The sequence below is a fragment of the Erythrolamprus reginae genome, chromosome 1 (assembly GCF_031021105.1).
Source record: "Erythrolamprus reginae isolate rEryReg1 chromosome 1, rEryReg1.hap1, whole genome shotgun sequence".
Taxonomy (NCBI): domain Eukaryota; kingdom Metazoa; phylum Chordata; class Lepidosauria; order Squamata; family Dipsadidae; genus Erythrolamprus; species Erythrolamprus reginae.
The window spans coordinates 122,997-139,059 of NC_091950.1; the positions used below are offsets into that span (position 1 = coordinate 122,997).

The 16,063-nt window shown below is 53.4% G+C and overlaps 1 protein-coding gene across 2 annotated transcripts; it reads right to left on the reverse strand.

Annotated features, from left to right (window-relative positions):
• Positions 1–13,380: 13,380 nt before the first annotated feature.
• LOC139162549 (histone H1-gamma, late-like) lies at positions 13,381–16,032 on the reverse strand. Of its 2 annotated transcripts, none has more exons than XM_070743049.1 (4): positions 15,164–16,032; positions 14,634–14,778; positions 14,410–14,465; positions 13,381–13,938 (listed from the first exon to the last, which is right to left on the reverse strand). In XM_070743049.1, exons 1-4 carry the CDS (start codon positions 15,503–15,505, stop codon positions 13,606–13,608), a joined length of 876 nt encoding a protein of 291 aa, XP_070599150.1. In that variant the 5' UTR covers positions 15,506–16,032; the 3' UTR covers positions 13,381–13,605. The 2 variants fall into 2 exon arrangements, with proteins under 2 accessions (XP_070599150.1, XP_070599144.1); XM_070743043.1 differs by having other exon boundaries at positions 13,515–13,938; positions 14,410–14,468; positions 15,164–15,597.
• Positions 16,033–16,063: the final 31 nt, after the last annotated feature.

The following is a 16,063-nucleotide window of genomic DNA, read 5'->3' on the forward strand; positions in this document are numbered from 1 at the left end:
CGGAGTCCCTCCTCACAGCCCCTCGGGCCCTTGCCCCCTCCCGTCTCAATTACTGCCACGCCCTGCACATGGGGCTGCCGCTGAAGAGCAGCCGGTGACGGCAACCAGTCCAGGGCCTTTCTGTGGGTGTCCCCAGGCGCTCCCACCTCACACCAACACTGCGAGCTGGCCTGGCGTCCGGTCTTGGTGATCACCTGTACAGCCCCGTGTGGCTCAGGGCCTGGCTATTTACGGGACCGTCTCTTGCCACCTTCCTCCCAGCAGCCGATTAGGCCCCACAGCAGGGTCGGCCTCCTCCAGGTCCCGTCGACTGGACAGTGTCAGTTGGCGTGGCTGTGTGGCAGGGCCTTCTCTGTGGTGGCTCCAGCTCTCTGGCACCGGCTGCTCCTGGAGATCTGCACCGCCCCCTCCCTCCTGGCCTTCCAGAGAGCTGTGAAAACCGCCTCTACCTGCCGGCCCACGGCTGATCTGGCCCAAGCAGGGGTGAATGGACGGTTTATTTTGGGGGTTTGGGTTGAATTGTTTTGTATATTGTTTGCATTGCTGTAGGTCGCTCAGAGTCCGGCAGGGGTTGGGCGGCCTAGGAACACAACCAACCAAGCAGCCCCGTGAGGAGCGCCAGTGGGGCAGCTTTGGGGCAGAGGCGGCTTGTCCCTGCTGGGCGGCCTGGGGCCAGACTGCTCCTTGGCAGAGCCCCCCCCTCTTGACCGCTTGGCCAGCAACCCTTTGGGCAACGTCCTGCCCCGCCCTCTCTGCAGCCTGGCCAGGGGCTTGGGGGGGTGGGCTCCTGCCCGAGACCCCCCTCCCTAAATGGTGACAGCAAAGAGCAGCTCCTCTGGTACAAGAATGAACCAAAAAGAAAGACCCCCCCTTGCTGCCCCAATGGTGTGTGTGTGTGTGGGTTTTTTTGGGGGGGGGCTGCAGCTGCGGCTCCTTTTTCTGAAAGGTGCTTTGGGCTTTGCTGGTCTCTGCTGCTTCCTCCTCGAGCCCACCCCCCACCCCCCAGGCCTTGGAGTCCCCTGGATGATTGACAGAGCAGGTTAAAGGCATCCTGAAGGCCCCCCACCTGGGGCTCCCAGCTGCCCCCCCTGCCTGTGGCCAGACCCCGATGGATGGGACAGGCAGGGGCCCCACTGCTCCCTCTGCCAATGATTGGAGATGAGAGGCCAAGGAGACCCCCACGTCCCCTCTATTGCCCCCCCCAACCTCTCTTTGTATGTAATAGACTCCTGTCGTCCTGGTCGCTCTGCTCTGCCCTTTCTCGAGGGGAGAAGGCGCCCCCTCCTCAGCAAAGCAAGTGGCCCAGGGACCCTCATGGGGTGGAGACCCCCAAAGCCTCGGCAGGCCGGCTCCCTTGCCTGGAGGGTTGGGGCAGCCCCTGGGAGGCCGTGGGTGGGGGGTGGGGGCTCCTTTCGCGGGAACTTGCATCCCAGGGAAGCCCCCGTCAGCCCCCCCAGCCCCTATTCCACTGCCAAGTCTTTTGGGGGAGGGGGTGGAGGAGCAGCCCCTCCCTTATGAATCCCAACCCACAGAGCCGGGCTGGGGGGCTTCCCTCCAGCAGCCAAAGGGGGCAGCTGGTTGGTCCTCCGCCTGCTGCTGGGGAAGCCCCTCTGGGGTGGGGGGTGGGGAAATGTGGGAGCCAAATCCAAAGGTGGGGGCCACCCTGGGAAAGAGGAGCTGAAGAGCCCCCCAACCCTTGTGAGAAAAGGCCCCCTGGCTGGTCTCTGTGGTCCTTGTAGGGGTCCAGTCAGCGGCCGATACGTCTCCCAACAGCTCTTGAAAAAACAGATTAATTTGGGTATTAAATGAGCTGCGTTTTGTCCTTCGCGTTTTGGCAGCGAAATGTGCCGATGTTTGACGGGGAAGGTGAAGCCCCCCCCCACTTCCCCATGGATCTGCCTTCCCATTACTCCAGGCTGCCGTGTGGAGCTCGGGACCCCCTGGCCTCCTTTGCCCAACAGGCTGGCCGTTCGCTGGGTTGGAGCCGGTGCCTGGAGGGGGCTCTGGCCTCCCCTCCTCCTGGGCCAGCCCCCACCCCCCTTTGAGCCAGCCTGGCAGAGTCAGGGGGTCGGCCACGAGGGGCCGGGGGGGCACCAGGGTTTCGCTGTCGGGAGCTGTGGGCAGGGGCCTCGGGCCACAGACAGGATCATGTCCCACAACAGTACTTTTATTTATTCATTCCTCATTTATTATTTGTATTTATATGCCGCTCTATCTCCCAAAAGGACTCAACAGCAGCTGTCAACAACCATAAATACGACACCCATAAAATCAACAATGCAATAAGACCTACAATGTCCTAAAAACCGTCCGTTCCTGGCCCCAGGCCTGCTGGAATGACCGGTAGGGTGGAGATAGAGTTGTCCTCGGGGGGGGGGGGGGTCGGAGCTGAGGCCCTGCCAGCCAACATTGTTTGGTGGACGGGACCTGGAGAAGGCCGATTCTGCGGGACCTTTTTGGCTGCAGCAAGGCGCGAAGTGTCTTGCCCATTGTGGTCCTCATTGTCTCCCCCCCGGCTGACAAGAGGCCTCTGCCACCTTCTCAGGGGCCCCAGCAGCCCCCTTACTGCCCCCCTCCATCTTCACAGGCCCCCAGCTGGGCTTCCCCACCCACCCGGCACTGGGCTGGTGCAGCACCCCGGACGCCAGGCCTGCCAGGGGGGCCTGTGGGGCAGGCAAGAGCGACCGAGGAAGGGCTCGACTGAAGCAACCTGGGTGGGTCAGAGGTGGGTTCCAGCAGGTTCTGACCAGTTCTGGGGAACCCGTAGCGGAAATTTTGAGTAGTTCAGAGAATCGGTAAATGCCACCTCCCACTGCCCCCCCCCCATTCTCTGCCTCCCAGGTCCCAGCTGACTTTGAGGTGTTCTGTCAGGCTCTCTGGTAGACCCCTCCCCAAAATTCACAGGCAGTGTTCCCTCTAATTTTTTTGGGGGGGGGGGCGGAAAAGTATAGTGACTGAGCGGCAGTCCCTTCGGGACTGGGCGGCACAGAAATAATGAATGAACGAATGAATGAATGAATGAACAAACAAACAAACAAATAAAAAACCCACCCTGTTTTGCCTCAGAGAATTTCAAAATAAAATACTGTACTGTGTGTCTATAACTGAGCTCATAATAGGGCAACTCTATCAATATCAAAATGCCACTTAAATAGTTGAGCTAGTTTCAAACTAGATTTTGATTTTCTTTCCCTCTTCCTTACTGCCATTCTTTTTCTTTCTCTTTTCCTTCCTCTCTTTTTTTCTATCTGTTTCTCTCTCTTCCTCTCTCTCTCCTTCCCTCTCACTGTTTCCCTCTCGGCCTCTGGGCAGGTTTGGAAAACTCTGAGTTGATGATTATTTTTAAGTGAGCGATTGCTCACTGCTCAGCTTAGAGGGAACTATGTTCACAGGTACAAATTTCAGACACACACACGTTTGAAAATTCAAAACAATGTTCTTTATAATGAAAATTCACTTAAACCAAGCCCTCTTTTGGTATAGCAAAGAGCACTGGTCTCCAACCAAACTGGTAATTTGTACAAGTCCCTTATCAGTTCTGTGATACTTAGCTTGCAGCTATGAGGCAATTCACAGTCCTTCTTCTTTCACAAAGTGAAACACACTTTGCTCTGCTTTAGTTTCAAAGCGGGGAAAAATCAGCACACAAAAGGTCAAAGTCAGCAAGGCAGGCACGAAACACAAGGATCAGATAATCCTCCACAATGGCCAAACCCACAGGCTGCTATTTATAGCAGCCTCACTAATGACCACAGCCCCACCCAACCACAGGTGGCCTCATTTTCTTTGAGAATAATCTCTCAGTTGTTGTTGCCTGTGCATCGCTCTCCGCATGCGTGGCTGTATCATTAACTCTTGTTCCGAATCCTTTTAATGTCATAGATTTTGCTGTTATCCAAATACCTAAATACTTAACTTTTTTTGTTATTTTCATATTTGATTTTGTTTCTAGTTGTATCTGAGAATCTATCATGTTTTTAGTTAATATGTGTGTCTTATTTTTATTTATTTTCAAACTGGCCAACGATCCATATTCTTCTAACTGGTCTATTATACCAAACTCTTAAAACAAATTAAAAATGATTTAAAGACCTGGAGCAATTTGCAATTGTCTCTACTAGGTAGGATTTCCACAATCAAAATGAACATTCTACCCAAAGTATTATTTTTATTTCAAGTAATTCCAATTAACCCAGGGAAAGATTTTTTTATAGAGTTAAATAGAATAACAAAAAAATTTACATGGCAAGATAAAAAACCTAGAATAAGACAGTGTTTCAATTTTCAAGTTTAATCAGATTTGTATGCCGCCCCTCTCCGCAGAAGACATAAAAGAGTGAGGAGGCCTCGCCTGTCCAAATTGGAAGTTATATTATCAAGCCGCAACTTTGACTTGGACCAAAGAATGGCTTACTTTACAAAATAGAAGATTACTAAATTTAGAAGGACATGATTTAATATTAGGATGGCACGCCTTTAAATGGTATGAAAAGTATAAAACACATTCCTATTTCAAAAGACATATTATTAAGAAAGCACTTATAGATGTTTGGAATGAGGTTAAAAAAGATCACTTCTTAGTCATGCCGGAATGGATAGCTCCCATTGAAGCCATAACTTTCCCAAATTTATTACAAGAGGATCAGATCTGGAAATATAAAGATTTAGTAGATAATCAGTGGAATTTGAAAACAAAGCAGGAACTGTGGGAATCGGGCCTGGCAATAGACTGGTGGCAATATATACAGATTAAGTCGAGATTTTATAAAGATAAAACAACTTACAGTGATCCCTCAATTTTCGCGATCTCGATCTTCGCGAAACGCTATATCGTGATTTTTCCCACCCGATGATGTCACTCTCTTCCTTTCTCATCTTTCTTTCTCTCTCTCTTTCTCTATCTTGCTTCTTCCTCTCTCACACTCTCTTCCTCCCTCTCTCATCTCTTTCTTTCCTTCTCTCTCTTTCTCTATCTCTCCCCCTCTTGCTGGTGGGTGGGCGGGCGGGCTCGGTGGCAGCAGCGAGGAGCCGAATCGGGGTTTCCCTGCCACCCATGCAAACTCCACCATCTGCGCATGCGCGGCCATGGAAAAAGGGCGCACATGCACAGATGGTGTTTTTACTTCCGCAACCCTACATCGCGAAAAATCGATTATCGCGAGGGGTCTTGGAACGGAACCCTCGCGATAATCGAGGGATCACTGTATATACTTAGGAAGGATAATAATATATTAGGTAAATTACTAACCACAGATCAAAGAAAATTGATAGGGAAAACATATAAATTTCTAATTAATAGTAAAAATATAGAATGGATATTAAAGGATAACATGATTAGTTGGGGTAGAAACTTAAATAGAGAGATAGATCTGAATACCTGGGAAAAGGTCTGGACGCATAACTGGAAAATAACAAAGTCAACTGCTTATAAAGAAAACCAGATCAAGATGTTTTATAGATGGCACTTACCACCAAGTAGAATTTCAAAAATGTATCAAACTAATTCGCCCAATTGATGGAAATGTAAAATAGAAATAGGTAGCTATTATCACTGTTGGTGGACGTGCCCAAAAGCTAAAGAGTATTGGAACATAATAGAAAAATGGCTGAGAGAAATAACTCAATTAGATATTAAGAAAGCACCAGAATTTTTTCTATTGGGCATATCAAATTATAAATACAAAAAAGATATATATTATTTAATAGTTCATATATTAGTAGCAGCTAGGATAGTTTTTGCACAAAAATGGAAAGATAGTGAGATTCCAAAAGAAACAGATATTCTGAAGAAGATTTTAGACTGTGCCGAATTAGATATGATGACGAGACGGTTAAATAATCAAGAAGAATCAGAATTTTATGATATTTGGCAGAAAGTATATACCTGGTGGGAAACAAGGAAGAGATAAGTGTCAAGTTATATTATTAGCATATTTGAATTTAGTATTAGAATTGTATAAGATGGTAATTTGTGTATAAGATGGTATTTTGTAATTCAGGGCGGCTCACTTGTTGTGAGCCGCCCCGAGTCTTCGGAGAGGGGCGGCATACAAATCCAAATAATAAATAAATAAATAAATAAATAATTAGTATAAATATAAATTTTTTTCACCTTTTTTTCTTTTTTTTTCCTTTTCCCTTTTTTCTCTTTTCTTTTATAATTTTGTTTCCTTTTTTATATATATCTTTATAAATTTTGATTAGATTTACTTTACTTTATATAACAATATGTATTTTACAGATAAACCTTTTACTTTTATATGAAGACTTCTACTTTGAGCGGAGCGACTGTAGCTCCATTAAGTGTTATATGTTTTGTTTGTTGTGTTTGTTACTTTGAAAAAAATCAATAAATTTTTTTTTTTAAAAAAAGACCTCATGTTCTGAATCCAAGGAGGAGCTAGATGATTGATCTCCTTCTGAGCTGTCTGCCCCACTCTCCTCCTCCCTGTCACTCATGTCTTCTTGGTCAGAGGAGCCTTCATCAGCAGATTCCACCGGGGCAAAACAGGCCTACAGCATGTGGATGTCTCCCCCACACCCACAGTCCTTGGGGCAGGAGCAGGGCCAGAGCTGACCGCAACACGAGGGAAGGGGGACTATGCAGTGCCCTCCGGCTGCCACACCCACAGAACCGATAGTCAAATGTTTGAATCCTGCCACTGGGGGGGCTCCTGGGTACTGGAGGTCACCAACCAGCCCCGCCTTGAGGGGAGCCCGGAGGCTGCAGGAGTGGAGGGGGGGCAGAGCAGCGTCTCCCCCGGGAAGGGCAGTGTTGTATCCTGTAATGGCTACCTTGTATCTCTGTAAATAGTTTGTTCCTTGTTAAAGCGCTGTCTGAGCTAGAATCAGGAAGTCGCTCCTGATTGGCTCAGACGCGCGCTGCTCTTGCTTTGGCGGGAACCGCAAATGTATAAAAGAAGCGGTTTCTCCCAAGCAGAGCAGACGGTACTAGCTGAAAGTCACTTACCTATTCTGAGCTGAATAAAGGTACCGTTCTCACTTAACCCTGTCTCTGGGTTTACTTCACTGGCGACGACGGACGAAAGAAACCACACGTGCAACATGAACAATCTCCAAATCGGCCGGGCTCCTGAGTTCTTCGATCCCGAAAAGACTTCCTGGGACGACTACTCAGCCAACTTCGAGATCTTCCTCGAGGCAGCAGGAATATGGGATGCCGACGCCGATCGAAGACGGGCCATTTTCCTAAATTACTGCGGTCCAGAAATCCGCGCCCTCGCCCAGACTCTCACCGACCCGCTGCCGGCAAGATCCGTCGCTTGGGACGTTCTGCAAGCCAAGCTCGCGAGCCATTTCAAGCCAACAAAACCAGCCATGGTTTTCCGGCACCAGTTCTCCAGAATGGCTCAGCGCGAAGCGGAATCAATCAACCAATTTGCAACGCGACTTCGAACGGTGCTTGCGAAATGCAAGTTTGACAACGCGGAAGCTCGCCTAACCGATGCCTTAGTCTTTGGCATGAGAAACGCCTCGGTCAGGAACAAACTCCTCACCGAAGACGAACCAACCCTACAAACAGTGATTAAGCTAGCACAAACCGCAGAGGTCGTCGACGCCGCTGCTAAAGAGCTGATGGATCACGAAAGGAAAGAAGTCATCGCCAAGATAGACTCCACGTCTTCCCGCGCCGAGGACCCAGACGACCTTAGCCCACCAGCCCACAACGAGGACAGCTGTTTCCTGCTGCAAGACCAGCCGAGACACCACAGACTTCCTCACCCCGCCGCCCCCTGCGCCGGCTGCCGAGGAAACCATCAGCGCCAACGATGCCCCTTCCGGGACGCCATATGCCGCCGCTGCAACCGACGCGGCCACATCGCCGAAGCCTGCAGAGCATCTGCACCGGAGGAAACCTTCTCCACCCCGCGCCATCAACGACCCCAGAACCAAACACCTCAACCGCGAGAAAACCGACCTTTTCGTTTTTCGGGCCGAAAGAACTACTCAGCCGCTAACCGCGACTACTCAAGAGGTAACACTCAATTTTCCGTGAATAACACGGCAACAAAAAATGGGGGCAAGATTGTTATTTCATTACTTCTAAATAACAAGCCATGTTCTATGGAGCTTGACACGGGATCTAAATACACCATTATGCCGTGGGAAAAGCTTAAATTGTACATGCCTAGCCTGTCTAAATCTGAGCTATTGCAAACCTCGTTGGTAATTAGAGATTTTCAAGGGGGGATAATCTCTGTTCTGGGCAAAGTGAATGTACCTATCGTGTTTAAGAATGTTAAATGTACCCTGCCGATGATTGTTGTTACAGGGGCTAAACACTCTCTCCTGGGGTTGGCTTGGATGGAACCGTTGGGAATTGAAATTTCTGGTATTTGCACTGTTAACTGTGATAGCATGCCTAACTTTTTACAAGAGTTCCCTGAAGTGTTTAGCCCCACCTTGGGGTCGTATAAAGGGCCCCCTATCTCGTTTTCTATTGACCCCAAGGTCCCGCCTGTCCGGCTCAAACCTCGCAGTGTACCCCTTCCGCTCCTTCCCAAACTTGACCTGCAGCTGGATAAGCTCATAAGCCAAGGCATTTTAGTTCCTGTGGAGCAGGGACCATGGGAAACACCCATAGTCACGCCTCTAAAACCGGATGGCTCCTTAAGACTTTGCGCTGACTATAAATCCACGCTAAATAAGGCCCTCCAACATCACCCTTACCCCATTCCGGTGGTACAACAACTCCTACACTCCCTGGGGGAAGGGAAAAGGTTTGCAAAGATCGATCTCGCACAATCTTACCAACAGTTGCCTGTCGATGAACCGACAGCAAACGCGCAAACCATTGTGACCCACAGGGGTGCCTTTAAATGTACCAGATTACAGTTTGGAGTAAGCATAGCCCCAGGGATATTCCAAAGCATAATGGAAAGATTGTTATCAGGGATTAAAGGGGCCATTCCCTATTTTGATGACATCTTAATTGCAGGGGAAAACCAAGAACAGCTCAACAAAAGGATAAGGGAAGTACTTCAGAGACTTCAAGACAAAGGGTTGAGAATTAAGCCTGATAAATGTGTCTGGGGAACCAACAGTGTAGAATTCCTAGGTTATAAAATCGATAAGGAGGGTACCCACCCCACAACTGAGAAACTGAGAGCCATTAGAGAAGCCCCAGAGCCACAAAATAAGACTGAATTGCAAGCTTTTTTAGGCCTTCTTAATTTTTACTCCATTTTTTTAAAACAGAAGGCAACAGCAGCAGAGCCTCTACACCGTTTGCTACAGAAAGAAACCCCTTGGACATGGGGGAGAACTGAACACGAAGCCTTTGTACAAATAAAGCAATTATTGACTTATAAAAGTGTGGTAGTCCAGTATAGTACTTCGCTACCTATCAGGCTTACGTGCGACGCTTCCCCGTACGGCGTGGGAGGAGTCTTGGCTCACGTTTTGCCTAACAAAACAGAGGCCCCAATTGCTTTCTTTTCCAGAACGATGACCAATACTGAAAGGAACTATAGCCAACTAGATAAGGAGGCTCTAGCTCTAGTGGCAGGAGTAAAGAAGTTTCATAATTACCTTTTTGGGAGGAGTTTCGAATTGGTTACCGACCACAAGCCCTTATTAGGCCTTTTGGCCCCCAACAAGCCTACTCCTCCATTTATGTCCCCAAGATTAATCAGTTGGGCCCTTTTCCTCTCAGGATACCAGTACGAGCTCATCCATAAAGGGGGTAAAACCATCAACCACGCAGATGGCCTCAGTAGGTGCTCCATGGCAGAGTTAGTGGAGGACCCTGCCCCTTCTGCTGATGTCTTAATGATAGAACTCGAAGACAACCCACTAACTACTGCAAGGGAGGTGGCTGCACATACGCAGCAAGATCCAATCCTAAAACAGGTGGTTAACTGTGTACTTAAGAGATGGCAAAATGACTCTGTGAAACCTGAATTGTGTGACTTCAAAACCAAAAGACTTGAATTGTCATATGTAAAAGGTTGTCTGTTGTGGGGGGATAGAATGATCATTCCTAAAAGCCTAAGGGTAAAAGTACTTGAAATGTTACATGTGGGCCATCCTGGGATTGTCAGGATGAAAGGCCTAGCCAGAGGGCACTTATGGTGGCCAGGTTTAGATGCTGATATTGAAAATTGGGTAGCCAAATGTGATCCATGCCAAGAATCACGGCCTAACCCCCCCAAAACAACTCCAGCAGAGTGGGAGCAACCTGCAGGGCCTTGGTCCAGGGTCCATATTGATTTTGCAGGGCCAGTAGGGTCACAATACTTCTTAATAGTGGTTGATGCATTTTCCAAATGGGTGGAAATCATAGCAATGAACAACATAACCACAAGTGCCACCATCAAGGTTTTGCGCAGGCTGTTTGCTACCCATGGTTGCCCTGATATCCTAGTGTCTGACAATGGGCCTCAATTAACGGCCAGGCAGTTTGAATTGTTCTTAGATAACCTAGGAGTCAGACATGCACTCATCTCACCTTACTTGCCCTGGGCTAATGGGTTGGCAGAACGTTATGTTCGTGTGGCTAAGGAAGCATTGCGCAGGTCAGGCCCTGGAGATGTACAACAGAATTTGGACCAGTTCTTGTTAACCCAGCACATTACCCCAAACTCTCACACGCACGTGAGTCCTGCTGAGTTACTAATGGGAAGGAAATTAAGGTCCCCACTGGATAGGTTACACCCAAGGTTTTGTACTAACAACCCAATATATGTAAACCCTGAAAGACAAATGTATTTGGGACAAAATGTATTTGTAAAAAAATTTGATGGAGGTGTAAACTGGATGAAGGGAATTGTTGTTAAACAAACTGCTCCAAAAACATACATGGTAAAACTGGAGGATGGTCGAATGTGGAAGCGGCACATTGACCGCATTCGGAAACGCATGGAAAACCCCCTGGAGCAAACCGCTGACAAAGACTCTCCCATTTCAACAGACTATAACTCGCAACCCGATTTACTAGACATTCAAATGGACTTATCGGGTCAGGGCGAATCCTCCAGCGACGCCGAACCATCGTCCTCCTCCGAAGCCAGCGTCGTGCCTGCCAGGCCGAATCAACAGGCCGGAGCCCAAACCAGGCCCCAGCCGCGCCGGGGGAGCAACAGCGAACCAACCTCCACCGTCGGTAGCGAGGACGCAACTGAACTGCGCAGGTCGGAGCGAGCCTCGCGGCGACCCAACAGATTGGACGACTTCGTCACATGGCTTTCGTGATGGATGTATCCAACTAAGGAGGGAGGGGTGTTGTATCCTGTAATGGCTACCTTGTATCTCTGTAAATAGTTTGTTCCTTGTTAAAGCGCTGTCTGAGCTAGAATCAGGAAGTCGCTCCTGATTGGCTCAGACGCGCGCTGCTCTTGTTTTGGCGGGAACCGCAAATGTATAAAAGAAGTGGTTTCTCCCAAGCAGAGCAGACGGTACTAGCTGAAAGTCACTTACCTTTTCTGAGCTGAATAAAGGTACCGTTCTCACTTAACCCTGCCTCTGGGTTTACTTCAGGCAGCCCAGTGGGGGGAGGGGCTGCTTTGCAAACGGAAGCCCCGAGGAAGGGAGCTGCGCTGAAGCGGCTGCGGGCGCTGCGGTCATGGGAAAGGCTCCGCGCCGCCACCCTCCCCGAGGCGGGGGAGCAGGTTGGAAGGTGGCCCGGTGCGCGCTGGCGTCGGGCGGGTTGCGAGAAAGCAGCGCGGGCGACTGTTGCGCGTTCCCCAGCAGGGCTCGGCAGGGAGTCCGCAGCTCCGGTCCACCCGCGGCTGAGCGCGGCTGGCTGCTGCTCCCGGGTGCCGCTCTTCCCGTCACGGCCGAGGGAGCAGCGGAGGCCAGCGAGGGGGCTCTAGCGCTGGAACCAGAGGCGGAAGGGGAGGGGGCGCGTCACAATCCCAAGCTGAGCCTGAGCGCGGGGAGGGGCGGGCTGCTTCCGAAGGTGCCACCCTGAGCAGCCCCTGCAGACCTCAGGGCATTCTTTGGCAGGAAGGACCCAGGCGGGGGGAGGGGACCTGTCATAGAAACAGAAGACTGACGGCACAAAAAGACCTCCTGCTCCATCTAGTCTGCCCTTATACCATTTCCTGTATTTTATCTTAGGATGGATCTATGTTTATCCCAGGCATGTTTAAATTCAGTTCCTGTGGATTTACCAACCACGTCTGCTGGAAGTTTGTTCCAAGGATCTACTACTCTTTCAGTGAAATAATATTTTCTCATGTTGCTTTTGATCTTTCCCCCAACTAACCTCAGATTGTGTCCCCTTGTTCTTGTGTTCACTTTCCTATTAAAAACACTTCCCTCCTGGACCTTATTTAACCCTTTAACATATTTAAATGTTTCGATCCTGTCCCCCCTTTTCCTTCTGTCCTCCAGACTCTACAGATTGAGTTCATTCAGTCTTTCCTGATACGTTTTATACTTAAGACCTTCCACCATTCTTGTAGTCCGTCTTTGGACCCTTTCAATTTTGTCAATATCTTTTGTAGGTGAGGTCTCCAGAACTGCCCCGAGTCTATGGAGAGGGGCGGCATACAAATCCAATAAATTATTATTATTATTATTATTAACTGGACACAGTATTATTCCAAATGGGGTCTCACCAGTGCTCTATACAGCGGGATCACAATCTCCCTCTGTCAGACAAAGCACAACAGAAGGCAGCCCCCAACCCAGATCCTGTGTGGGGATGCCTTCCCTTCCCTCCCTGTAATGGGGGCCCAGGCAGCCCGAGGGCAGCCCCCGCCTTGGAGGTGGCAGGTGGGGTGCCCGCCTTCTCCGACCCCGCTGCCCTTGTGGGGCTGGCCGACCTCCGTGCCCACCCGGGGGCTCCAGTGGCCACTGCGCCTTGCAGGGCGCCCCACTGTGTTTCCCCACTCTGCCCAAGAAGCTGCGGCACCCCCGTGTCCCCCCCTCACCAGCACAGGCAGCCCAGCAGCTCCCGGACGGAGGGGGGTGGAGGGCAGTGGCAAGAGGTGGGCAGGGATCGGGGCTGCGTCTCTTCGGCCTCCGGACCCTCTTTGCTGCCCTTCTCTGCACTCCAAGCCTCCACCGCTGACCAAAGCCGGATGCAGGCGAAGCCCAATCAATGGCGACTCTCAGGGCTCAGTCTTGAAACTACCGTTGTGTCCAGGAATTGTGTCAGCAAACAGGTTGTGCTAAAAGCATCATTTTACACAAAGTGTGCTGCCCCAAAGGCCCCTTCGGCCAAGGCAGCCCCTGAACCAAGTGGCCAGTGGAGGCGGGTGGCGCCCCTGGTGGCTGAGCAGGTGCAAGGCTGCCTTCTGAGCTGGGGAGGGGGAGGGGGGCTTTCCTCCTCCCCCCTCCAGTCATGAGCTGGGCAGGCGGAATCCCCTTCGGCTGCAGCCACGAACCAGGAAGAGCCCACACCGCGGTCGGTCGCTGTCTTGCCAAATGTTTCACCTTTATTGAACAACGTTTCCCGTGGCTTAAAATGCTATGAGACCCCCCTAGCCTTCCGCCCGGGGATCCCGTCTGCCCCCTCCCGTGATGGGCTGCTGTTGGCCCCTGGGGAGGGCAGGGGGCTGCTGGGGAGGGGAGGGGGGCTGCTGGGGTGGCCTGGTGCATTGCAGTGCAGCCAGTTGACCATGGCCCTGCTGGCTCTCAGGCCTTCTCTGTGCTCCCGGCCCCCTGGGTGTCCTTCTCCTTCCCTTTGGCTGCCGCCTTCTTGGGGGCCTTGGGGGCCCCTGCCTGGCCCTTGGCTTGGCTCCCCTTGGCCACCTTGACTCGCTCTCCCCCAGGAGGCTTGGCCTCTTCTGCCCCTGCCCCTGCCCCTGGCATGGGGCGAGCCTTGCCCTTGGGGGCTGCCTTGGCTCCTGCCTTGGGGGGGCCCTTGGCAGGGGGCTTTGGCACTTTGACCTGGAGGGTCTTGGGAGCTTTGGCTTCCGCAGCCGTTTTCTCCTTCGCCTTCCGCTTCGCGGGGTCTGCCACCAGGACCTGCAGGGAGAGGGAGGGGCTCAGCCTTGGACTGGCCGGGGTGGGCAGCCCCGAATCCCTTGGCCACTGGGGGCACCTACAGTGGGCACCCTCTTGGCCTGCCCCGAGTCAGCCTTAGCCGGGCAGCAGAGCCCTGGGGGGGGGGGGCGCCACTGGGACAGCCGGGGCTTCAGTTCCAGTTCCATTTCATCACTGGTGCGCCATCCCCCCCCCCGTACATGATTCCACCTCTGAGAGACACAGCCAGGGACCTCTCACTGGGGGATGTGGGAGGGCATTTCTCCGGCCTGGACAGGTGGGGGGGGGATTGCCAAAAATTACACCATCTCTGCCCCCCCCCAAACTGCCACCCTTGTTCTTTGTGTGTGTGGGGGGTCACTCTCTCTCTCTCCCTCCTGCCCACCGATATAGGGAAGGGCTCGGGGGCTGAGGGAAAGGCCAGGCTGAAAGAAGCCCCCCCCCAGGACCTACCGGGTGGGATTCCGCCTTGGCTTTCTTGCTGGCGACCTTCTGCTTGCCCTCGGCACCTGCTGGGAGAAGCATGGTGAGCCCCTCCCCCACTGGCCCCCTCCTCCCAGGCAGGAGCTGCAGGCCGGCCCTCTGCAGGGGGGGGGGGGAGACCGGCCCCCCAGTGTGCAGCTTCTGGAAGCGACCATGATGGGGAGCCCCCCCCCCCCGAGAAGGGCAGCCCTTACCTTTGCCTCTGGGCTTCTCGGCCTTCTTGGCCTGGCCCCCCTCGGCAGCCCCCTTCTTCTCCTTCTCCGGCTCTGGGCCTTCTCCCTGGGCAGCGGAGGCCCCCTTCGCCTTCGCCTTCCCCTTCTTGGCCTTCGGGGCGGCCAGCTGCAAAGTCAGGAGGCAAAGGGGGAGAATGCGGGGAGGGGTCACTCGCGGTCGCAGGACAGGCCCCCAATGTCCCTGGCAGCACACAGGGCCAAGCAGGAGGTGGGCGGGTGGGAGAAGGCGCCCTCTAGAGCCCCCCCAGAAAGCGAAGAGGGTGGGCGGGGGGGGGGATCCAGGAACAGATGCGGAGCCACAGGGGGCCTGGGCAGAAAAGCCCTTTTGGGAGGGGGCGTCCAAGGGGCGTGGCCATCAGGCAGCCTAGAAGAGAACCAGCCCGTCTCCAATTCCTCCTGGGCTTTTGGGGGGCGGGGCGGCTCGCTGGCCGAAAGGGGGGAGGGGCTGTTGGACCCTTTCGAGGACGACGCAGGGGAGCTGCCCCCCTCACCTTGAACCGGCCGGTGGCGCCCTGGGCGGCGGAGTTGGGGGGCCGCTCCAGATAGCCCTTGTCCAGCCCCTTCATGAGCGCCCGGCGCAGGTAGTACTTCAGGCGGATGGGGTCCACGCCCGGGTAGTTGTGGCGGATGTAGCGCCTGATGGCGGCCGTGGACGAGCCCTTCTTCTCGTTCAGCGCCCCGACGGCCTCGGTGACCATGGTCAGCGTGGGCGGGTAGTGGCCCCTGGAGAAGCGCGCCGCCCGCGAAGCCTCGGCCGAAGCCGCGGAGGAGAGCCCGCTGGAGGGAGCCGGGGGCGCCGCCCCCGCCTCGGATACATGCCGCCGACCCGCCATCTCCGCCCTCGTGCCGCTGGGCCCACGCGCTCCGCGGGAGGAGCCGCACCTGGGCCCGCTTTATGGGGGGGAGGAGGAGGAGGGGGAAGGCGATTGGCTGGCCGGAGGGCTGAAGGTGGCGCCCCGACCTCCCTGCCCTCCAACGGGCGAGACCGTCGGGCCCCGCACTCGCGAGGAAGCCGGCGCTCGAAGAAGCCCCCCACCGGCAGGGACGCGGCTGCGGTGGGACCCCGGCCCGGAGGCCTGTGCTACGCCGCGCCCTCCGCTCGCCCTGAGCCTTCCGCCTGGCCGCCCCGCCCCGCCCCGAAGGGACGGGAGACTCTCGCGCGGGCCGCCCCGGGGGCAAGAGGGGGGCAACCGGGGAGGCCCCGCCACGAACCCTGGGAAAGGCCGACGGGTGGTCTCTCCGCCCGCCTGGGGGCGCCGCTTGTTTCTTTTGAACTGTGTGTGTGTGTCCAGTGGGATCCCGAAGCGGCCCAGCCGCGCTTTGCCGGGCGAGGAACCTGTTTGCTGTCCCCCCCCCCCCCGCGGGGCCTGATCCTGCAGGCAATGGCAGCC